The sequence below is a fragment of the Crotalus tigris genome, unplaced genomic scaffold (assembly GCF_016545835.1).
Source record: "Crotalus tigris isolate CLP2741 ecotype Arizona unplaced genomic scaffold, ASM1654583v1 scf7180000018777.2418813, whole genome shotgun sequence".
NCBI classification, from domain to species: Eukaryota; Metazoa; Chordata; class Lepidosauria; order Squamata; family Viperidae; genus Crotalus; species Crotalus tigris.
Genome location: NW_024097195.1, coordinates 662,533 through 688,231, shown reverse-complemented (window position 1 = coordinate 688,231; position 25,699 = coordinate 662,533). Strand labels below are relative to the sequence as shown.

Below are 25,699 nucleotides of genomic sequence, written 5' to 3'. Positions count from 1 at the left end.
AAGGGAAGCTTACTATCGCGTGAGAATCAAGGAAGGGGACGAATGGAAGACTGCATTTAACTGCCCCATGGGGTGCTATCAATTCAAAGTCTTGCCATTTGGATTACAAGGGGGCCCTGCAGTCTTTATGCAATTAATCAATGACGTTCTAAGGGAGCACCTATTTAAGGGGGTCCTTGTTTACTTGGACGACATTCTTATCTTTACTGAAACAAAAGAAGAACACGTCAAACTTGTCAGAGCGGTTTTAAAGAAGCTGCGAGCCGCTCACCTATATGCCAAACTCTCAAAATGCGAATTCCACCAGGAAAGGATAGACTACCTAGGCTATCGCATATCCCCACAGGGCATTGAAATGGACCCGGAGAAGGTCAAAGCAGTACTAAATTGGGCACCACCCCGCACAAGAAAGCAACTACAAAGTTTCCTGGGCTTTGCAAATTTTTACCGCCAATTCATCCCCTCATTTGCACAGATAGCCTTGCCCCTCACTAACTTACTAAAAACGAAGGGAACATCCTCAGTAAAACCTAGCCAGCCACTAACATGGACAATGGAGTGCCAAGCAGCGTTTGAGAGACTAAAGAGACTTTTTTCTGCCGAACCAGTACTAAGGCACCCAGACATGGACAAGCCCTTCATAATACAGGCAGATGCAAGTGATGTGGCAGTGGGGGCTGTGCTATTACAAGAAAATGATGATGCAGTATTGCAACCCTGTGCATATACATCCAAGAAACTCACGGAAACAGAACAGCGCTGGCCCGTATGGGAGAAGGAGGCTTATGGGATACGTTGGGCATTACTCACGTGGCGACAGTTCCTGGAAGGCAACAAAATCCCCTTCCAGGTGTGGACTGATCACAAAAATTTAGAAGCCCTGAAAACTTCCAGGAAACTCAATCCCAAACAAGCCCGCTGGTCCCAGCATTTTCACCAATTCCAATTTAAGCTCAAACATTTACCAGGAAGAAAGAACTTCCTGGCAGATGCACTATCTCGCATGCCCCAATATAACAGCGCACGAACCACAGACTCTAGACCAATAATGGCAGAGTCACAACTGGCAGCGCCAGTAACCACAAGAACCCAAGCCAAAATAAAACCACAACTGGACAGCCAAACTGGGATTGAATTCAGAAAAAGTTTGGAAACAGATGAATGGTTCCAGAAAAACAAACATGTGTGCACAATGAGAGCACGGATTGCCTTGGGTAGGGGAAAAGTTATATATACCAACAACTCAAAGACTAACTTTCATGCACCTTTGCCATGACACAAAATCAGCAGGGCATTTTGGATTTGTAAAAACTTTACACTTAATTAAACGGCAATTTTGGTGGCCATCAATAAAAAAAGGACATAGAAAGTTATGTTGCCAGCTGCCCAACCTGTGCATCAGCAAAGAGGTTGCAAGGGAAATCGCCAGGGCTATTACAACCAGTGGCAAGTCCCTCAGCCCCCTGGAGGGAAATAGCCATGGATTTTATAGTGGAATTGCCAGAAAGCAATGGGAATACTGTTATCTGGACAGTCACGGACCTATTTTCCAAACAGGTGCACTTTATCCCTTGCCAAAAAATTCCCACTGCAAAGGCCTTAGCAAAACTTTTCATCCAGCACATTTACAGATTGCACGGGGCACCCCAACGCATCATCTCTGATAGGGGAGTGCAATTTACGTCTGCATTTTGGAAGGAATTTTTATCCCTCTTAGGGACCACTCAGGGATTGACATCTAGCCACCACCCTCAAGGAGATGGACAAGCGGAACGCTGCCAGTCGGTACTTGAGCAATATTTGAGATGTTTTTTAAATTTCCAACAGAGTGATTGGACGGACTTACTTCCTTTTGCAGAAGTTGCCTACAATAATGCAGTCCACTCCAGCACAGGCTACACTCCTTTTCAAATAGCCAACGGCCAAAGTTTCAACCCTATGCCAGAGTTAACCCCAAAAGAACCAACGATCCCTTCACTGAAAGAATGGATGGAAAACCTACAAAACACCTGGCCAATAGTCAGAAAATCACTAGATGAAGCTAGGCGGGCATACAAAGCACAAGCCGATAAAAAAAGGGTTGAGCCTACACCATTCATTATAGGAGAAATGGTGTACTTATCTACAAAATACCTAAAGTCCCTACAGCCCTGTAAAAAACTTGGACCAAAATATATAGGACCTTTTCCAATTAAAAGAATCATAAATCCAGTAACAGTAGAATTAGAATTACCCAAAAACCTCAGGCAAATACACCCAATTTTTCATTGCAGCTTGCTGAAAAGAGAGCATCAGTCACATCTACGGCCAAAAATCCCCCCACCACCACCTCCACTCATGGTGGAGGGTGAACAACACTTCGAAATAAAGGAAATCCTTGATTCTAGGAGATATCATGGGGCAACTCAGTACCTAGTTGCCTGGAAACACCTACCTCCCTCACAAAATGAGTGGGTCCATAAACGTCATGTCAGAGCCCCGAAGCTATTGAAGAAGTTTCACACAGAGTATCCTAACAAGCCTGACTAAATTTTATATTTGTGTTTTCTTTCAGGTGGATCTCTCTTATTGTTAAGAGGGGCCGGATGTCAGAATCCAATTATATTTCATCTTTAAATTATCAAATATAGAAACTCCCAATTCTGCCTTCTCTGGATTCTGCCATAAGAGGGAGAGAAGGGGGAGAACAAAGGGGCTTTATGGCCCTCACTTCCTTCTTTACACTTCAAAGAGCGGAATGCTGAATGTGTGTTTATTGTAACCTCAAAGCTTTAGCATACCAAAGGAGGGTAGTTGCCTTTCATGTAGTTATCTGAAGTCCGCATCCAGACGGAAGAAAGAAGAAAGGGGGCGGAATTGTGATACTTGAAACTATCACTGGAAGGGGGGTTGATTGGGTGGGACTACTGGGGAACCCCTTAAAACCTTGAATGGAAGAGCTTGAACCCCAAGTCCTGTCTAGCATGCCTGCAACCATTTTCTCTTAATAAAGGATTCCTGTTGGAAGAATTATTCCAAGAGTTCTGTCTTCTTAAGATGCAAAGTGGGGTGGGTCCTTACACTGGCAGTGCAAATCCTCCATTTTCTTTCACTTCTTGAAGCATTTTCAGTTTTATTCTAGCTTTTTTTTTCTTGCTAAATAAATTTCAGTATTGATTTGTTTAGTTCATCAAAGAAGTTTTTCCCCACTTTTATAGGTATTGTTTGAAACAAAAAGAGCATTTTTGGTAAAATATTCATCTTCACTGTTGCTATTCTCCCCAGCATTGAAAGTTGTAGGTTTTTTTCATTTTTCCAAGTCTAATTTTATTTGTTTTAATAGTTTTACATAATTATCTTCTTTTATTATTGCACATCTTGCTGTTAGGTAGATTCCCAAGTACTTAACTTTTTTGACTATTTGAAGACCTGTTTTTTCTGATAATTGATTTTTTGTTTTCTGTAAGGTTTTTAGTTAACACTTAGTCTTTTCTCCATTTATTTTCAGACCTGCCACTTCTCCAAACTCTTTTATCTTTTTCATAAGCTTAAAGCTTGTCTCAAGAGGCTCTTTTAATATAAAAACTAAATCATCTGCAAATGCTTGTAATTTGTATTTTTCATTTCCAGTCCTTTAATTTCCACATCTTGTCTGTTTCTATTTAAAACCTCCAATGTTAATATAAGTAGCAATGGAGATAGTGGACATCCTTGTCTTGTGCCTTTTTTAATATTGAAGTTTTCTGTAAAATCTCCATTTACAATTACTTTTGCTGTTTGTCTGTAATAAATTGTTTTGATTATATTTATAAAGTTTTTTCCAAAGTCCATTTCATCTAGTTGTTGAAACATAAATTGCTAATTTATATTGTCAAAAGCCTTTTGTGTCTAGAAATATTAACGCCATCTGTTTTCCTGGATGAAATTCATAGTATTCCAAAATGTCTAAAATCATTCTTAGGTTGTTTTTTATTTGCCTTTTAGGTAGGAATCCATTTTGATCTGTGTCTATAAATTCAGTCAAAAATTTCTTTAGTCTTTCTGCTATTATTGAGGCAAAAATTTTGTAGTCCACATTTAATAAATATATTGGTCTATAATTCTTTATTTATGTCAGGTCTGAGTCTTCTTTAGGTATTAAAGTGATATTAGCTTCTGTCCATGTATTTGGTATTTTAGCCTCTAAAAGTACTTCATTACATAGTTCTTTTATTATAGGACTTAAAGTATTTTGTAAAGATTTATAAAACTCTGCGGGTAGTCCATCTGGGTCTGCGGTCTCATCATTTTTTTGTCTTTTTATAGCCTCTGTCATCTCCATCATTGATATTTTTTCATTTAAAATATTTTGTATATTTTCTGGAATTTTTGGTAAATCTGCTTTTTTAATATAATGCTTTATTTTTTCTTGTGAAGTTTCCTCTGTATTATAAAGTATCTCATAAAAGTCTTTAATTATTTTTTTATTGTGTTATTTTGAAACTGTAAATCTCCTTTTGAGTCTTATAGTTTATTTATCACTTTTTTCTCTCTTTCTTTTTTCAGTTTGGTATGCTAGCCACCTCCCCGGTTTATTAGCATTTTCAAAAAACTTCTGTTTAACTCTTTTAATTTGTTGCATCATTTTTTCGGCCTCTGCTAAATTTACTTTATGTTTTATTAGTTCCATTTGTTTTTTAAGTATTTTCTTTCGTGGGTCTATTTATAGTTCTGATTCTAATTTCTTAAGTTCTTCCTGTAGTTTTAACTGTTGTTGTTTTTCTTTATTCTTTTTCACCATGTAAGTTATAGCCAGCCCTCTGAATTATGCTTTAGCCGTATCTCACATATTTTGAAGGGATGTTTCTTCTTTTTTATTTATTTAAAAAAAGAATTCCATTTCCTTTGTTACTATTTGTATAAATTCTTTCTCCTTTAGTAAAGATTTATTCATAGACCATCTTAATTTTTTCTCAGTTCCTCTCCAAGTCATCTTTATTGGATTGTGATCTGCCCATATATTAGGTGCTATCTCGAACTTTTGTAACTGGAGATTTTTAAGAAGAGACTAGACAGTCACTTATCTAGATAGTATAGGTTCTCCTGCTTGAGCAGGGGGCTGGACTAGAAGTCCTTCAAGGTCTCCTCCAGCTCTATTCTATTCTATAGCCCTCCCCAAGTAGATTACAGAGTCAATCTATTGCCTCTAACAAGCTGTTCCTCATTTTACCGACCTTGGAAGGATGGAAGGCTGAGTCAACCTTGAGTTGGTCAGGATTGAACTGCTGGCAATTGGCAGAATTAGCCTGCAATACTGCATTCTAACCACTGCAACATGGCTCTGCATAAGAAACAAAGAAAAACCTATCAGAACAATTGCCAGTGGGTGAAAAGAACTTTAACTTCAGCTAGTTCTTAGTATGTTTGGGGAGGGGGAGAGAAGTGCTATTCTTGCTACTCTGAGCAAGAATACTATAAACTTTTTTTTTTAATTGACCTGTTCCAAACAGTGGTCAGGACTGCTGTGGAGAAGGAGCATTCTTAATCTCAGCTCCCTCTAGATAGCCGAATCCCTTGGGCATGGATGAAATTAAATGAAATTAAAACCTTTTTCCTTTCTGACTAATTCCTGATTTTTCTTCCCTCAGCAGTAAGGAAAACTATCTAAAGAACGAATGAAGGCAAATATAGATGTCCCAGGATAATGTTGCAGGATCCAATCTGGGTTGGTCACTAGGGCCAGAAGTCTAGTCTTCTGAGCTTTTGGATTCGTTCTGGCGCCCATCCTCAGGGAACTTTTCTGAGAAGCCTCTGTCTCTCTGAGACAGAGAAGTTCCCTGAGGATGGACTCCAGCATGCATCTGAAAGCTCGGAAGACTAAATCTCTGGTCCTGTTAACCAACCCAGATTGGATCCTATCTAAAGAACTTTTGGGCAACGAAACTGAAGAGTGGATGTTGAAAAGATAGCCCATTCCCAAAATCACAGTTCTGCTAGAAAAATCAGGTACATTCTTTTCCTCAACACAGTCTTATTCAGGATCATTGCGCACCAAGTTAAACTTCTCTTTTTGTCTTCCAAATAATCTGGTAATTAACAGGATTGGGAAAATAGACTTCCCAGAGCAGAATATCATTTCCTTCCCACTGTCAGCTGTAGTGATGGGATTGTAGCTCAGTGCATCTTATTGGCATTTTAGAAAGATTGTAAAAGAAAAGACAGCAATTATGTATTTTATTTCAGATTGAAGCATTGAACAATGACACTGGAGAAACAGTGCTTTACATTTCATCTGAATTCCAATGCTATAACCACATAACCATTCTCACAGATTTTAATTTTAAGGTATGATATATATAACTAGTATTCTAAATGCTTAGAATATATAATACCTGATACATTAAGAAAGTGTTAGGTCAATTCTAATAACAAATGGGTCTGGGAGAAAGGCTATTTTATCTAGCCATAAAAGGATAAAATCGTGAAAAATCATACAGACTTCCCAATCTTTACTCAGAGTATTAAGGATTATTATGTGTGATATCCAGCACTATTGTTTTGTGAGCTAATTAGATTTTGCTTCAATGCTAAATAGCAGTAATGGCCTAGAAGACAACAACAAATTGAAATTTAAGGCTGAAGGTAAAAATTCACTTGCTCAGTAGTATGGTGATGAGGGAAGAAAATGGGAAATCAGGCAACATATAAATCTAATAAAAGATGATGATGAAGATGATGATAAAGAAGAACATGTGTTACTTCCATGGATTCTTTAATATATATTCTTATTTCAGTCACTAAGAAACACACTTTAAGTACATTGTTGCACAGAAACTTTAGGTGGCTTCCAATATTGCTGTTTGACTCTTATAACAATATATCTAATTATTTATGATAATTACTCACCCTTGCTTTGTAGCCTAGTGAAAAATAATTTCAAAATTTAAGTTTAATACAGTGTTAACAGAAGCTGCTCTTATTGTCATCCACATTGCGATAACACTTTTAATAGTTTCAGTGTAGATCAGGGGTATCAAACTGCTGCCCCACGGGCACCTACATCATGTGGAGGCCACACCCACCCCAGCTCCAGCAATGCAAAAAAAGTCACAATACATCGCGACAAATCATGTGACATGGTGAGTTTGACACCCGTAGTGTAGATGTTTACAAGGTGCAAAAACATTTGTGAATATTTAGCATTGATTACATTATTTAAAAACTGTTTGAGGTGCATAATAGGAAATTCCTTGCCATAAACTAGATATTCATGGGATGATCGCTTAACTGAGCTCCAAGTTTGCCTTAGAATTCAGAGAGTTTTGAAATACAAGCAGTAGATTTTGGTTTGAAGTGTCAAGTTGCTTTATAGGTGGCCAAACCACTTTTGCTTCTTTAATAAATTAATCCCTATGAAACAATATCCCCAAACTTTGGCCATCTGCAGCTGTGGTGTTGAAATATAGCAAGCCAACATCTTCATTCTCTGACAAATTATGGGGACTACAGAATCTGATCTGAGATCCCTGCTACCTTGTCTCAAGGCTGAATCTATCAACACACATAAACACACACACACACACACACACACACACACACAGAGAGAGAGAGAGAGAGAGAGAGAGAGAGAGAGAGAGAGAGAGAGAGAGAGAGAGAGAGAGAGAGAGAGAGAGAGAGAGAGAGATGCCATGGAACTCACAACTGAAAATCACTGTATGTATCTACATGTTTATTTGTTTTTGTAGACCCAAATCAGCATATATTAGTACTACAATTAGAGACAAATCTATTTGCAGTCTGTGCCACTATGTTCCATTCCATGTTCCTCATCTTTTCAAACCACCTTTAAATTCATATTTTTAAGTATCTATTTTAATGCACATTCCTCTCAAAATGTATTTATATAAATATTTTTCTTTCTTTAACTTTTATATGTCAGGATTATCAAAAAATGTAATCCATCAGTTTTAAGTATGAAATCTTTTGATTTGCTGTATATATTAGTCTAGATATGTGAATTAATTAATTTAACAGGAATTTTCAAGGATTAGGCTTATTTTAATTTCAAAGCATATTCAACTAACAATTGTTTTTTTTTAAAAAAAGTGTTCAAATACAGATGCTATAGAATATCTAATGAAATTGTATCTATAAAAAAGTTAAAACAATCATAAGGTTTTTTTAAAAGATGTCATTACTGTGTGCATTCTCGAAGTTGTAAAATAAATGGGTGTATACTGCTGTTTAATTTGCCTTTGTAATTCATGTGAAAACACAACCACAGCTTACTTTCACAACATGTGTGAAAGTATCCAGCTGCATAAACAGATTTTTTTCCTCATTATTTCCATCCAAAAGGAAATACTAACTGATTAATATTTTAGCACTTGTGATTTATAGAATGCATCTATTTCATGTTTGTGTGTGTGTGTGTTTAGTATAACTGTTTGTGTGTACAATATATTTGTAATAATAGTAAGACAATATTATTTATCAAATAATTTTAAAAACAGTTTTAGATGTATAGTTTTAGAATACTTCTATCCAGACAGTTTTATTTGTGCAAAACCTTCTGATTAGATATTGGGAGAGAATCTCCTCCCCCTAGTTTCTTGCTGTTAAATATTTACAAAGAGCTATAAGCACTTCTATGTATTTCTTTATCATTTACATTTGGAATACCATGGACATTGAAAAGAAAAAAAATAGACATTTTCTTATCTATCCCCAATACATTAGAAAAGTTCATGCCCTGCTCTCAGCATTTTCCAACACAGCTGTAGAGTAGTTTAAAGCCTATTTTTTAAATAAGCGATGCTCAATTTGTCTTTGATGATCCGCATGATTCAGGTGAGATGGGAGCACGGTCGGGCTCTTATTTGCATAAAAATTAATCACAAAAAAATGTAAATTGATAAAATTTTGTCTTGCTTTTCCCCTCTATTCAAGAACCCATGGACGGCTCCCAGAAGCAATCATCTCAGTATGGGGTTGCATTGGATGCTGTACAAATGATCACATTTGTGTTGAATACTCACTCATTTAAATGTCAGCACTGATGGGGCGGTAGGAAAAAAAAAGAGTGGGAAAAATGCACAGCAGCTGAAGGCTATCAAATACATGGGCACTCTTAGAGATATATGATCTAATGTGAAAAAATTGTGGATTAATTATCCTTTTTTCAAAATGGTAATTGTTTTAGTATTACAGCAGAAAAAAATCTGCAATTTATTTGGAATCAAACAAAAATCAGTAATGTTAAATACATCATTACATCATTGTGTTTATTAGAAGGCTGCAATTAATTCCAAAGTCTCCTGTTCTATATCAGATGAAACAAAGACTGCCTCTGTTGCTTTTCAAGCAGCATATTTGTTACACCTATATATATTACTAAAGAAAATAATTTTTGCTAAATTTTGTATTACCTGGGTTTTATACAAAACTATTTGCAATTTAAAATGTTATATGATGCCAAAGAAGTAAATATAAATTTTAGAGGTGTTAAACAACAAATATTATAACAATGAATATTATAATCTCTTCAGAAGAATTATTAAATTTTGGTAAAGTATATCAGTATGTGTAATATTGTCCATATTGTATGAACACTACCAGGGTAAATATCAATTAAAAATAATTTTCAGTTTCTCTAAACTGAGACAGACTAGCAAAACAAGGACCAGGAGTAAAGAGTTAAGACACATTTTTGACTGATAAAATTTGAATTATATTAGCAGTGAGTTAATTTAACCTTTGTACATTATAAAGATTGTGACAAAAGCTAAATATTTTGTAAAAGTTTTTTTTGCAATGAATATTTTTTGTGATTATTCCAGCAAGAAAAGTGAAATATTTAAAAAAGAAATTATCAATATTTTCTCATTATATTGTATTAAAGATTGTAATGTTTTGTTGTCAGAATGCTAAACAAATGCATTTATTTATTTTATATATTCTCTATACTTCAGCAAAGCATCTATCCTATGTTAAAGGATAGTCTAGTCTTCAGCAAAGAGCTCATATTCTTCACCCTGAAAGCCCAAAAAACATTATCCCAAATTTCTTCAAAATATAGATATTACTAGTAGTGAAAAAGGAATTCATACTACTGAATATCTAGAAAAATCTATATAGTAAGATATTATATTTGTGTGTGTGTATGTGTGTGCGCGTATCTTATACAAAGTTCTAAGACATTCTAGGTGTAACCTTTCTAAATAGTTGGCTTCCTGGGATGGAAAGAATGCTAAAGTTGAAAATGGCCTAATTTAGATATTTTGTGCAGGAACATTGCTGATTGGCAGGACAAATGTATAGAATACGGAAGATGAGCTTAAAGGAAAAGGACAAAATCTGTTACCTAGACAGATATTCTTACACTTTCTTATCTATAAGGAAACAGCTAAGGAGATTCTCTAAGTATTCTAGTTTATGGCTAAAGCTATCAGTAAATGGAATAAGGTAACTGTATAGACCAGCAGTTCTCAACCTGTCGGTCGGGACCCCATTTGGGGTCGAACGACCATTTCACGGGGGTCACCAAACAATGCAGTCTGCCATTTTTCCCCCTTTTCTTTAGTTGTGCTACTCCCTTTTATTCTATTGGCTTTTGAATAGAGTCTAATTCTATTGGCTTTCAAAAGCCAATAGGAATTGTCCAGGCTGTCTCTGCCCTGCTGAGCCCGCCAAAAGTCCCATTCTGCAAACAGTGCTGCAAGTTGTCTGCAGTGAAGGCGAGCTGTCTGGAAGTTTCCACCCCTCCCTGCTGAGCAACTACTAAAAATGTAAGTAAAAGAGAGCCAGGGGTGGGAGGTGGGAGGCCGGCGGGTGCAGGGAGAGTTGCTGGCACGTGTGGGGCCCGGCAGGTACCTTACTTCCCTTGGGCTGGGCCAGCTGGTGGCCCAGCCGGTGGTGGGCCTGCTCCATCTCTGCCGCTTGCCAGCTACGCCTCGGCCAGTGCGGGGGGCGGCACCACGCATGTGCGGTGCTCCTGGGCAGGGAAAGTCCTCGACTTACGACCGGTTGGGTAGTCCTCGACTTACGACCAGTTGGGTAGTCCTTGACTTACGACCAGTTGAGTAGTCCTCGACTTACAACCAGTTGGGGGTCGCAGAATAAAACAGGTTGAGAACCACTGGTATAGACATTAAACAGCCTAAGATTTATAGGCAGTAAGATGAAAAGCCAATTCCTAAGCAAATGGTTGAAAAACTGAAAAAGTGTCAAATTCACTCCTCAGATCATGGGATTTTGCATCCCAAAAAGTCCAGAGAAGATTTTTCCAAGAAATCAAGATCCATTAGAATTCAAAATCGGGGATGGACAAGAGCATGACATCACTGATTTTTTTTTTCAGCATTTGTGAGCTACAAATTAAGTATTTAAGATTTCATGGAAATCCTTGATCCTGTAAAGAGTCTATTTCAAGAGGCGTTCTATCTCATAGCCTTGCACTTATAAACATTTCTTCTACTGTACTCAAGTATTGAAAGTTGCTCTGCCAATTCACATGAATTAGCTGCTGCATTCTCAGACTTGGGCATGGGATAGAAACAGTAGAAGACCTGGTAGAAGACCTGTGTAACATCTAGACTGGTGGAATGTTCCCCTCTTGGTTTTCTCAGTTGCATTTGATGCTATTGAACACAATATCTTTTGAAATGTCTACAAGAGATAGTGATGAGATCTATAATTTTTAATTAAAAGTAAACACAGATAGCTGGTTTTCCTCCTACCTGGTTAGAGAATGTCAGTCAGTGTGTATGAGGAGAAAGTAGTTGAGTCTTCGTGTCCTTTAAGGTGGATTCTTGCACAGTTCAGCTTTTTCTGCCATGTTTTTTTTAAAGATCTATATGAAATTGCTGAAACAACCCAATTGCTAATGATATTTTATGATATATCATTAGGCCAGAAGGGGGATGCTATGGAAGTCTTAATCCAATATTTAAAATTTAAGTGTTAGGTACGTCAAAATCAACTCAAAGGAAATCTGCAAGATGAGACTGCTGTTTGTAAGTATGATGCAGCATTCCAATCCCTGAGATGGCTCTAAGGCAGAGATCCCCAACCTTTTGGGCACCAGGGACTGGTTCTGGAGAGAGGGTTTTTCGCGAACTGGAGGGGGTGTGATTTCATGTACTGTCTGCATCCCACGGATGAAGCTTTGCTTGTTTGTGAAGACTGGTTTCTGGTATGCCATGGCCTGGTGCCGGTCCACAGACCGGGGGGGTGGGGACCCCTGCTCTATTACCCATAAAAGAGCAGGTCTGCAATTTGGGGGTGCATTTGGACTTGGGATTATTGTTCAAACAGGTAGAAGCCAAGTCTAGGAAGCATGGCCAACTTTGGCTGCTATGCAAGCATAAACCTTTTTGGATCAGGTTAGGGTTAAACATTGCCTTTGAACATTGTCTCACCCATTCATCACTTTATTGCAAGACTACAATTGCTTTGCATGGGAATTCTTTTGAAGATGACTCAGAAACTGCAATTGATTCAAAATTCAGTAGGTTAACTGCTGACAGACTTAGAAGTATAACATTTAGGTGGCACTGCTGCACTCAATATGAATACATTTCTGGGTGCAATTTAAGTTGCTGGTTTTGATCTTCAAAGTACTACATGGCTTGGCATCTATGTACTTCCAGGAGCATGTCTCCAACCAGAATCATCACACTAAGCTTTCATTACAAAAGCTGCGGCTTTGAGTCCATACTTGCCCTGAGTTTAAAGATATGGCCTATGGACATGGACATTCAGTGATGATGTAATACACCTATTCATATGTTGCCAGTTCACATGATAAGGTGCCTTTTCCTCATAGGTAAAGACAGACTTTAATAAAAAAGTTTTTCACAGCTCCACATGGCCAAGAACTTTGAGCCTACTATATCCACAGAGAAATATTTTCTCCATTTATTCCTCTCTCCCCATCCCCAGGTCCCAATAGCAATGAAAATAAGCTGCAAGCCCAAATAACTCCTGTCTTTCAGCACTTCTGATACATTTTGGATGTTCAGAGAAATAAAACTATTCACATCTACAAGAAAATGTTTTAACTATATTTTGGTCAATTCCTCAGGTATGCCAAATTAAAATTATTCTTTTGACAATTGGCTATCACTTCTTCAGCTCTAATACATTGCTTGCTCATAGGAACATGATGATGGATTGAACCACTTGCAGGATTAATTTAGGATAAGATTTATCCCATTCATGACTCTCCCCCCCCAAAAGAAATCAGTGTAATCTTGCTTTGAGATTACAGTAATAAAATAGCACTTAACAGATTTTAAATATACATGTCAGAATGGCCAGACTGGATGTTTCTATCAGACCAGTAGAAGCTAGGAAGCTATTACTACTAAGATTAAATTCGGGCAAAGTGGGCATTTGCTGAGGCAGATATTCTGGTCCATTCTGGAACTCTTTTGGTAGAGATGCTGAGGTGTTGCAAAGGTGCTTTTTCAAGAAGCAACTGGACTTTCTTGTTTTTCTTTGAAGATGTTTTTCTTCTCATCCAAGAAGCTTCTTCAACTCTGACTTGATGATGGGGGATGTAAGGATTTATATTCTTTGCAGACAGTTGGTCATTTGCATTGTTTTAGAGAGTCATTGAGGCCACTTGGAGGTTTATCTGTGTCCTTAAGGTCACCTGAGTAGTGCAAATGGGTGTGGAGCCTTCTTGGAACTGCTAAAAGGACTGTGTTGTAGACTGGAGATAAATAATGTTGTATCCCCCCCCCCTCTGTTGAGAAAGGGCTGTTCAATTTCCATTCCCCACCATCCAGTCAGAGCTGAAGAAGCTTCTTGGATGAGAAGCAAAATGTCTTCAAAGAAAAACAAGGATGTCCAATTGCCTCTTGAAAAAGCACCTTTGGGATAACCATGACCTGGATAACTGAGAATCTCCATAGACAAGCTGAGGCAGGTTTTTCTAATACTACTAAATTACCATAATTTTCTGTTCACAAAAGCCAACATATACCTCATTCTGATATATCTAGGTGAGAGACTGACAGGCCCATGTTATTTTGCTGTGTATTTCTTTAGTTTATAGTTTTATGTGATGATAATTCTTTTATGTTATCATGTTTGTTCCTCATAGATAATAGATAGATAACCTTTATTGTCATTTTTTTCCTGTGGGCACAATGGCACACATTAAAAATGAAATTTAGTTACTTCGTCTCAAAGTGTATACATATATAACATTTAAAACATATCATATACAACATATGTATAGACCTAACCCTTACATATAAGTAACATATAAATATTATTCACTGTCCATCTTGAATATATAACGGAAGAAGGAAGCTTTAGAGTTCACAAGGTTAATACTGTATGGAACAAAGCTGTGACTGAATCTGGATGTTCTGCTTCGGATACCACGAAGACTCCTCCCAGAAGGTAACAAGGAAAACAAGTCATGAAGAGGATGTGTAGTGTCCCAGACAATTTTGCTCAAGCAATGCATATGTGCTATGTGGTATTCTTCTTAGTAACGTTATATCTTTTCAAGTGGCAATCCTTATTTTAGATGCAGAATCTTACTTTAACAGATCCTGAGTTGGGCACATTCTCTTCTTTTTGAAATAGGAGGTTTTCAAACATTATTATTTTTTTTTATTGAAAATGTCCACTTTTTCATCTACCTCTTCCACATGGGAGTTCACCTTTTCAAGAACAGAAGCAACTCCTTCTAAAGCCAAAACAAAATCTTGTCTCAAGATCTTATTATTTTCCTCTAAAATCTTTTTCATTTCTGCCCTAATTTGAATTATAACATCTCCCATCATGTCTTGCAAATCCTTCATAGTTATTAGCTGACCCCCAGAGGAGGGTGAAACTGTTGATTTAGAAGCTGTAGAAATCCCTGGACGCTTTGGAGCCATCTTAAAGAAAAACCTTTAGTCCTTCTTAAAAAATTATAAAAATTCCTTAAAAAATCATAACTCCCTCCAAAGAAGGTCATTATAATAAAAAGAAAAAAGGGAAAAAAAAGAAGAGAAAAGGAATTAAAAAAAGCTTTACTCCTTCTTAAAAATTGCAAAAATTAAACAGAAAAAAGTCCTTCAAAAAAGGGTCATTACAATAAAAAGAAGGGAGTTCAAAAAAAAAAGGGAGAAGAAAAAAAAAATAATTAAATAGAAAAAGTCCGTTCCAAAAAAATACTTAGAGATACCAAAAACAACCATTCCAATCATAAGAAAATAAAAAGGGAAAGGGAAAGGAAAGAAAGAGAAACACCAAAAAGCCTGCCGGTCAGCATTCTAACTTCCAGAAAAAAAAACACCGAGAGATTTGCCGATCGCCATTTTACTTTCCCTTTCAACAAAGAAAAAAATAAAATAAAAAGAGAGAATAAAAATAGAAACAAGTCTTAAAACTTAAAATCCAAATAAGTCAAAGAAAGCAAAAACTAAATCCTCTACTCAGCTCTGTCCGTTTATAAAAAAAAAACCTCACCAGTTCTCTTTAAGCACGGAGGTGTTTGCAGCGGCTCGTTTTGTCCCTGAGGACAAAAACAGCTGGGAAGCGGAGACAAGTCTGAACTCCGTGGGAGCACTCCTTTCACCCCCCAAAAAAAACTTGGGGGGTGTAAAAGAGGCTCTACCACTATTCAGACACTCTCTACCCCCCCCTGTGCCCGGGAGGGGGATTTTGAACCGCTGAACAGCTGATGTCTGCTGTTCACAGCGGTTCTTACACTTACCCAGGAGGACGCTACAAAGTAGCCACCATCGCGCGCGCAAAATCCACCGGAAGTTCCAAACATTATTAACCAAAATAAATTCAAGAGGCGTATTGGCTTTATTTTAAATGTACAGATTTGGAATTAATTCTTGATATGAATAGCCATTGGTTGGGGAGAGAGATTAAAGGTTGATATTGATTTAGTAGTAAGGACAAAATATATTTAAATATTTAGCTCAAGCAATTATTTGTAACGGCTGAATTACACTTCTGAAGATCCAGTTTTACTTGGAACAAACCAAAAAGGCCTTGTAGAATGAATGGAAAACTACAGCTATCTAATGCCATTATCCAATGGCCTTTAGATAGACAATGTTCTGTCCAAATTTAGCGTCAGTCAATTTATTAAATTTCCTTGAATAATTATCATTACTCAGTATCTTTTTAAAACTTATTAAATACATTATTAAATTAAATTAAGTTTTGGTCAGTATACCCCAAACTTTCACTGGTATTTTTGTACCAAGCATTGTTTTAGTAACTTGAAATGTGGTTATTCTCATTACAACTAAGTCTTTTATTATGCTTTGTGTTAATATCTTACTCCTTAAAATCTTCAATTACTCTCTATTTATATAATATTTTTTTCTTAGGACATGCACCCATATACGTGCACAGACATGGGCACACACAAAAACTGAACTGCTAGATTACAATTAATTACTACAATTAACTGTAATAATTCATAATTTGTTATATTTTCTCCAGAGATTTGGTGAACCTGCTGGTTTGTACTGTATCATCTATAAATTTGGCAACTGCATTATTTACTCTTTATAAGTTCATCAGAAGCTGGAGTTTATATTGATTTTGCAAGACAGCAATAGTTCTCATATAAACCATTAATACTTCCAGGCTAATTAATCTTTTTCAGTCTTCACTGGCATTAAATAATATTCTAGAAATGCATTTTTATTTATTTTATTTTTATATTGATTTTTCAAATTAAAAGCTTGATCTTAAAAATGTAGTATATCATATTTATTGTTATGTTGGACGTAGTGTTCTGGATACCTTAAATAAAATTTATTTTTCCAATATTGGAAGGTTGATCTTTCTCAGTGCCAAAAAGTTAAGATTTAAATTAAGAATATTCAGACTATAGGCTGATATATGATTCGACATACAGAACATAAAACAGCTTTTGTGAAAATACTTCTCACTCATATATTACAGATATAGGGAAATACTGCAAAGGAATTATATTAATATATATTAATATATTAATAAACAGCTAATAATTTTAAGTGCTGGACTTAGTTACATGGTTAGTTTGTTACAATAAAAATGAATTCCTATAAAAGTGTCACCCAATGGGGCTTTAGCATGCTTTTATCTTCCCAAATAATGCTGCCAGTTCTACCACTGTTGGCATGATCAATGTACCTGTCTCTCTTTGGATGGTTGCTTGTATCTTCACTTGGTTGTAGGACTGTATAATTTTTATCTAGAGCTAGACTTGAGTATAATTCTAAATAGAATAGATTAAATGACAAAATTATGGTTTGTGAAGAACTGAATTGGACTGAAGCTCCAGAGAGATGGATCTTTTTTTAAGTCAGATTCCAGGCCAAGATATAACACTGAGACTGCACTGATTGGACTTATGGATGACCTCTTCTAAAATTGGGACATGTGTGATAAAGTTCTCTTGATTCTAGTTGATTTCTCAATATTTTTGATACCATTAATCAATGGGAAGGAAAATACAGGAGTTTTGCAAGATTCTGCTACTATAACTATCTCAATAAACTTCGTTCTAGTCTTTCTGTAGAGTCAGGTTCCAAAGCTGGTATACCTCACAGGGGACATAGCTACAGCTGGTCCAGAATGTGCTGTGCTAGCAGTTATGGGGGATTCTCTGCAATATCTCTGTTCCACAAGCTGCATTGGTCATCAGTGGATTTCTAAGTGAAATTCAAGATGACTGGTTGTCATCTATAAAGCTCTTTGTGGCTCAATTGGCTACTTATAGGGCCACCTTTCTCCAATATTCTCTCCCATCCTGAAAGATCTGACAAGGTAGGTATGATCCAGGTCCCATTAAATTAACGGTGCCATATTGTAGGAAACCACAGTCTTGCATCCTCGGTTGCTGTCGCTGCTCTCTGCATTATCATTTCTGTAGAGATTTCTGATATTTTGTGATATTTGATTTTTTTGTATACTTCCTTGAGTTTTTGATTTGGTGGCCTATAAGTTCAATAATATAAAATAATACATCATGACCAGAACAAGTGACTTGAATCAGTCTGTTTTATGGCTGGCAATAATTTCTCAGAATTTACCCAGCCCTTGTTGGAAATGCCAAGATTCCAAGCTAGTGCTCTTCTATGCTGGCAACCATTTAAATAAGCTAGAGATGGGCATTACACTTAATTATGGGGTTGAGTATTTACTGGACTAAAAAATTCATGAAGACCCCATTGTTGCTGTTAGGAAGGAGATGATCCATACAAGAGTTAATAAAAGGACTAAGAAAAAGTGTGACTCTTTCGTCTGCTGATAGATGTTTATTGGTTCATCTCCATTCTCTTTACCTGCAAGCCCTCAATGGATTCTGCTATATCAGCGGTTCTCAACCTGTGGGTCGGGACCCCATTTGGGGTCGAATGACCATTTCACGGGGGTCGCCAAACAACGCAGTCCACCATTTTTTCCCCTTTTCCTTACTGTGCTACTCCCTTTTATTCTATTGGCTTTTGAAAGCCAATAGAATAGACTCTCTTGAATAGAGTCTAATTCTATTGGCTTTCAAAAGCCAATAGGAATTGTCCAGGCTGTCTTTGCCCTGCTGAGCCCGCCAAAAGTCCCATTCTGCAAACGGTGCTGCAAGTTGTCTGCAGTGAAGGTGAGCTGTCTGGAAGTTTCCACCCCTCCCTGCTGAGCAACTACTAAAAATGTAAGTAAAAGAGGGCCAGGGGTGGGAGGTGGGAGGCCGGCGGGCGCAGGGAGGGATGCTGGCACACATGGGGCCCGGCAGGTGCCTTACCTCCCTTGGGCTGGGCCAGCTGGTGGCCCAGCCAGTGGTCGGCCTGCTCCGTCTCTGCCCCTTGCCAGCTACACCTCGGCTGGCACAGGGGGCGGGACCACGCATGCACAGCACTCCCGGGCAGGGAAAGTCCTCGACTTATGATTGGTTGGGTAGTCCTCGACTTACGACCGGTTGGGTAGTCCTTGACTTACGACCGGTTGGGGGTCGCGGCATTAAAAAGGTTGAGAACCACTGTGCTATATAGTAGACAGTCAATGGTGACCAAAGAAGTCTAAGACGTGTCAAGAAATGCTGTTCTAGCAATGCTTTACTTGTATGGACACCATATTGTTTCTCTTTCTGGAACTGTACTTGAAGTCTACAAATCTTTTAACAATGTCTTTTCAATAGTGTATATAATTATTTGCAGCTTTGTGTGAATGCAATAATGTTCTGGGATAATTCCTAATCAAATGAGCTGAGGTGGCGCAGCAGTTAGAGTGCAGGACTGCAGACCACTTTAGCTGACTGTGTTTAGCAGGTCAGCGGTTCAAATCTCACCGGCTCAAGGTTGACTCAGCCTTCCATCCTTCTGAGGTAGGTAAAATGAGGACCCAGATTGTTGGGGGCAATGTAAATATATATATACATTGCTTACTGGTGTACACCGCTTAGAGAGTGCTTGCACTTAAAGCGGTATATAAGTCTCATAAATAAAATAAATAAAATAAATGCAACATGCAGATTGCATTTCTCTCTCCATTGGTGCATTATTGGATGGAGTATTGAATCTGGTAAAATTTGGAGGGCATTTAGTATTCCTATGTGGTTTTTTAAAAAAAAGAATAGCAGGGAAATTCTGCTTTAATTTTCCTGTTGCCCAGCTGTGATAGTGGCTAATTTTTGTAGAGCTCTGTAACATCCTTCAAAAATTTGATTTTACCATGCTTTATCGTTCTAGTGAGGCAACATCATAACAACAGAAGCAAAATTATGTGTATTCTATAGCCAGGTACTGCTATAATTGTTGAGTGTTGAAATCTTGGAACGAAAGTCTGTCAAAATATTATGGTCAGGCAAACCAAATGAAAGCTTAATTTTTTTATTAGGGACATTCAAAAATATTATGTTAAGGAAATGAAATGCTTATATCCAGTTTTATAATGAATTCCATTTGTTCTGTACAATTGTTCAGATTGCCATAAAGCACATACTTCAACCCATTTGATCTGTAGTGCGAGCCTAAGGCATTGTAAAACCTAATTTCATCTCCAGTACTTCAGCTGATCTCACTTCCTAGAATCAAAGAGTAGCTGAAATGGAACAGGAGTGGAAAGACAGCTCTATAATGAGCAAACAAAAGAAAACTACACTGCACACATACACACATACCTCTCACTTTTGTTCATTTCTTAGAGGTGGTTTGGGAAACCTTGGAGAGGGGAAGCAACTATATTAAGAAAGTTTGCAAAAATAAAAAACAAGGCCTCTCTCTATCTAAAAATCTGAGTTGGACTTTTTACAGATTGCCAGTGATGCTTTTCTGCAGGTGTCATGCTATGGTCAGGCATGTGTTTTGTAGCAGATTCAGGATATTCCCTGAATGTGGTAGAATTCATTAATGATGAGAAAAACATATACTTTTTTAGGCAAAAAAAATGTATGTACGTAGTGTGTGGTGTATTGCTGATTAAATATGCAAAGATGGGTACTTTTAGGTTTTTTTACCCCAAGTTTATAGAAAGTGGGAAAATATCAAGAACTAGGTCTTGGCTTCATCTGAAACCATGGGGTACATTGAGTGAACATACTTCACTACTACTCACACAGTAGCACTTCCCTTTCCTTTTTTCCATTGTGCACCTATTGGATCTATTTTTCGATCTGACTCAGATTTGGTTTCATGTGTAAATGCAAGACTGAACATACTTCCTACTGATCGGGATGGATGTACTTGGTTTTAATCTTTTATTTTGCTTTTTTTTTTTTACTAGGAAAAGGATTTAAATCATACCTATTGATTTTGGAGTTAGAAAGTCTATCATAATTGTTTTTGGTCTAGTATCGAAACTTTGCATGTTCAGTACTCGAGAGATTTGTACAAAGATTTGATAGCTGTTGGGGGCATTATAAAATCTACATTACATCTTTGAATGCCATAAAGGTAAAAGCAATTGCATTAGAAGCTGTCTGCGATAAAAAGAAAATGAAATAAGGTATGGTAAGTAGGATTAAATGTAATGTAGCTTTGAAAATACATGGGTCTCAGTTGAGTTTCCATGAACCGCTGTTTCCCCCTAGTGGCTGCAAATGAGAAATATTATAGTTTAAATCAGAGATAGTACGGTATTGAAAACTAAGGCAGACACCCCCCCCCATCCCCAATGAAATGCTGTAAGGGCAGAATGCATTTAGGCACTTATACAGTCATTATTTTGCTACCTATTAGTGCCAATGCAGTTCAGAGATTGTCAGCTCTCCATTTATAAAACACAGTTTTCAGAAGGCTTGAACTTGGTTATTAAAAATCATACTGTGGTTGAAACCTGGCAGCTTAATAGCACTTTCAGGGAAAACCATGTGGTGTACACTGCAGATTTTCATTACCAATAATGCACAAGACCTGGCAGAATCTTGACAGGCTTTACATATGCAACTGGATCCCAAACTGCCTCTTGGTCAAGTGAATAGCAATCAAGCTTTTCTGTCAAACAGGATTTGCAAATTTCTGAAAAAACATATACATATATATATTTCTGTGTGGATGCCACTTCCGGAAGTCCATTCTGGGCCTGGGCAACAAAAAATTAGCTACCACTTCTATTGAAGTGGTGCAAACTGGCAGAATCCTACCACTGAACTGAATGCATCAGGAAATCTTGTTAGAACATCTGTAGCTTATCTATCTGGTTACCCCATTCATGAATGTATTCCTTTTTTTAAAAAAAAAATTAAATCAAGGTTCATTTCCTATTATCAGTTTCTAAAATGAAATCATAGAGAACTGAACAGGAATCCAAGAGATGTGAATTAAGCTGATTTAAGATAATGTAATTGAAAGAATATTGATTTCCACAGTGCCCTAGATAAGAAATTCATTTCCTTATTCTTGTTAAATGGGCAGTAAATAGAATTACTATTCCAGAATAGGAATATGTTAGTAGTTAAGAAACTGAATGTCAGCTCTTTCTTGTATCAATAATTCATATAAACAGTTTCCCTGTTTGCACTTAGTATCTTGCTGTGTATATGTTTTTGTGTATATTTTCGTGTGTATTTTTGATATGTTATGTATGATCGCATATAATAAAAAAGAAACAATATTCCATGCTATATTATATTATACTTCATTGTCATATAGGCCATTTCCTTAAAAAATAATTTTGAAGATTTATATGTACTTAGTTTCTTCATTATAAGATTTATATCGTGTATGACTTCATACAGTTTATCTATAGCTTATTTTCTTTACTAAGTTCAACTGGCCTTTGGATCACTATGAACCAACTATTGTGGAATCATACAGCTGGTAATAGCGCAAGCCATTTAAACAATAAAAAGTTGGAAAAGAACAATCCAAATCTATAGAACAGTACTAAAAAGGAATACAAAGAAATAACTTTTATATAAATTGAAATTAAATTCACAGAGCAGGAGTAATGAATTGAAAGCCAGCAAAGGGGGGGGAGCAGATTAACAGTGCACATACATACATATGTACAGTGTTTGAGAAGTTTTTAAAAGAACTGTTTGCCAAAGGGGAGGATATTTTAGCTTCCCAAGAATTACTGCCAATCAGAAACATATTAGTTAAAAAAACAAGTGAACCTTCTCATAAGGAAATGGACCTTTCTCTTTCAGATGGGCAATTAAACATGAAGGAACAAGTAAGCCTGGTCAATGGAAACAATCAAAAGTGGAGAATCCTTTATGGAATAAGTTGACCTATATGTGGCCTGTACTTCCAAATGGAGAATTAAACCAGGTAATTTCTTTGGGGGGGGGGTGGAATAGACAAATAGACAAATGTGCATGTATATGTGAACTTTATATATTTATTGGAGATATTTAAAATAAGTATAATAATAATAATAATAATAATAATAATAACAGCATAATAAAAGTAGATGCATAATTCTTGAAATCACAGAAGGCTTCAATAGAGAAGCTCCATAGAAATCTTCTACCCAGGGGAGCCATTTGACAATAGAATGCAGACTTCAGGTCACATTAAAAACCTCTACAAGGGTCCCATAAGTTTTGAAATGGTTTGCAATGCAATCTAAGGAATTGTTCCATATGGTTAATATAAACTGCTGTCCATCAACATACAGCAATGGCCATTCATTTGTCTTTGATTATTATTACCTTTCTTAAAACCTTATCCTATCCTTCACTGCTGATGGTGAAGAATTCTTCAAGCTATTGGATGTGTACAAAGCAATAATTTATAGTGTATCCGTTTTGTAATTTTCTTATCTTTCTGCTGCATTCTGGAAAATCTATTTCAGGTTATTTTTTTGCTTTGAATTTGTTGCATGTGTAAGTGCTCTTAAAAATAAAGCTGGCCGTCAACATGAAACTAATACTCTGAAATATTATTTCTTTCATCCATGTCTATATTATTGAATTTTTGCCAAAGTAAAGAGCACGTCACAGAGAAGAATCGTGTTCATTGCAATTATCATTGGGAGCTTGCTTTATAAGAAAAAGGGATCCTGAACAATGGGAAAGGACAGATTTTTATAGGAGCTGAGGGTTACAAGGTGGGAAATCCTAGGCATCTGACTGGCTGGCTAGTTTGAGGAAGTTAGCAGGTCAAAGTACCAGGGGCAAGTTCTATTGTCAGGCAAAGTGGGCCTTTTATGAAAACAGTAGAGTCATCAACTGATATGGAAGATGGAAGGTTGGGGATTCTCTAGGTTCCAACTCTCTCCTTAGGGCTGCTTTTTGGGTATACTGTGAGCTGATGGGGAGGCTTCTATTCTTTGGTCAAATGGGCTTCCAGAGAAGTTTTGTCTGGGGCAGGGAGGGTCAATTGGGATCTAATGAGATTAGGTAAAGAGAGGAATTAGGTTTGATCTTTGCTTGATAAACAATCAAATCAACAAATATTTTAGAGTCAAATTTATTTCTTTGACATCAATATGCATGAAGTATAAATGAAGTTATTATATACCCATTTAGATTTTTGTACTCACACACAGCAAACTAGATGACACCAATTCATATTTTATGACACAGAATTCAACTGTTTCATTCATAGTTAAACCTATACCTTCATTCCCCTGAATGTTTTCATCATCTCCACTCCACAATACCAGACTATCTTTATTCATATCTATTATATTCTCCCTTATTGTCTTAATTTCACAGACATACAGTTCTATTTTCCTTTTCCATTAGTTAATTCTGGCTCTTTACCATTTACACCTTTTACGTTCCAAGTCAAAATCTTTCATATGTTATGATCATCACTAGAAGGGCCCATAGGTATTGACCCCCATCACAGCCATCACTTTGTTCAATCAGAATTTGATATACTGTTCTACAGTAATGTATTGATTTGTCATTCTTAGTTATACCTGTGCTACGTACAGGATTCCCTACTACTGTAATATTAAGAGAAACTTTGATCAATGTTGGCATATTTAGCCAGCGTGTCATGCACAGAATTAAACTCCAGTTTCCCAGGTGACCTGGATTTATCTTTATCCCATTTGTGAAGACAGTGTCATTTTCCTGATGAAAATAAAGAGGAAGCAATATTTGCCTCAGTGAAGGTCTTCCTGTTGTAGAAGCCTCAGCTAGCAGTTCCAATATCCAGAAGGGGTTTCTGCCTGTGGTGGGATTCAAATATGTGAACAACTGGTTCTCTGTGTGGATGCCACTTCAAGAAGTCCATTCTGAGCCTGAGCAACAAAAAATTAGCTACCAGCTCTGCCGAATTGGTGTGAACTGGCTGAATCCCACCACTAGTTTCTCCTATATATGTAGCACAGCATGGCAGCTTCATTTTGTTGTTGGAAAGAAGCATATTTCCTCACTTAAAACATTACTGAAGTATAGCAGCCCTTCAAAGCTTCAAACCTAGTAATATTTGTTGATTAGTTTTGAGAAGCAAAAGATCTTATATGTCTGAAGTTGTGGTTTAATGCTTTTGGTTTTCTTTTCTCTAATTGTTCAAACACTGAGGGTATAGAATTCAGTAGTTTCATCTGTTGCTTTCAAATATACGTGTGAGGAACCACGATAACATTCCGCCTCACAGTATTTCTCCTAGGCTGATTGTAATCTATGTAGCTGTTCAACTGTCTGTGAATTTTAAAATAAGTCTGAAATGTTTGAACTTTTAATTATTCATGGCTGAGACTTATCTGCAGAAGATTTGGTGTACCGTATTTGCTGGCATTATTACTTTTGCTATTCTTGGCCCTCTTAACCCATATTTTAATTCCATGTATGGAGCTCTTTGTCTCCAAGAAGTTGAATTATTAAAATTTTTATAATACATGGCATTATAATAATTACATGGAATCAATATTTATTTTTGTGCTGAAAGGCTTTTGACTGGCCCATTGAAGGTCTGCTGATTCCAAACAGCCCTCCACTAAAGAAACCTGCTGGTAGGAAGTCAGAGATCAACATGCCTTTGAGACTGAAGGTTTTGAGAAATGGCGAGCCAGACAAAAACAAGGCCCTCTCTGTTCTTGGACTTGACTCTGCATTTGTGATAAGAAAACAGTAAGAACATAGTGTTTCTTTTTCTCATATATGTGTAAATGTCTTTATGTGTACGAATTAAAATCAAAGTTATATGAACTTTGCGAGTAACTATACCTTTTCATTTACCCCCCCCGTTTTTTTAAAAAAAGTGAAACTGCTGAGATAGCTTTCAAAAACAACAATGAGGAAAATATGAATTCAGACACAAGTCCCACGATTAAATTAAACAGCTAGCTATCCGTCTTGATCAGAAACATAATAATTTATATGCAACCAGGG

General features: G+C 36.8%; 1 protein-coding gene across 8 annotated transcripts in view; it reads left to right on the top strand.

Moving 5' to 3' along the window:
• DCDC1 (doublecortin domain containing 1) overlaps positions 1 to 25,699 on the top strand; it is a 301,614-nt gene that overhangs the window by 227,292 nt on the left and 48,623 nt on the right. For 7 of the 8 annotated variants that reach the window (XM_039355979.1, XM_039355982.1, XM_039355977.1 and 4 more), the window contains 2 exons: positions 22,556 to 22,679; positions 25,257 to 25,438. In XM_039355979.1, coding sequence (XP_039211913.1) covers positions 22,556 to 22,679; positions 25,257 to 25,438 — 306 coding nt within the window. Of the gene's footprint in view, positions 1 to 7,651; positions 7,672 to 22,555; positions 22,680 to 25,256; positions 25,439 to 25,699 lie in introns of those variants that run through there. The other variant, XM_039355984.1, reaches the window with a different exon arrangement.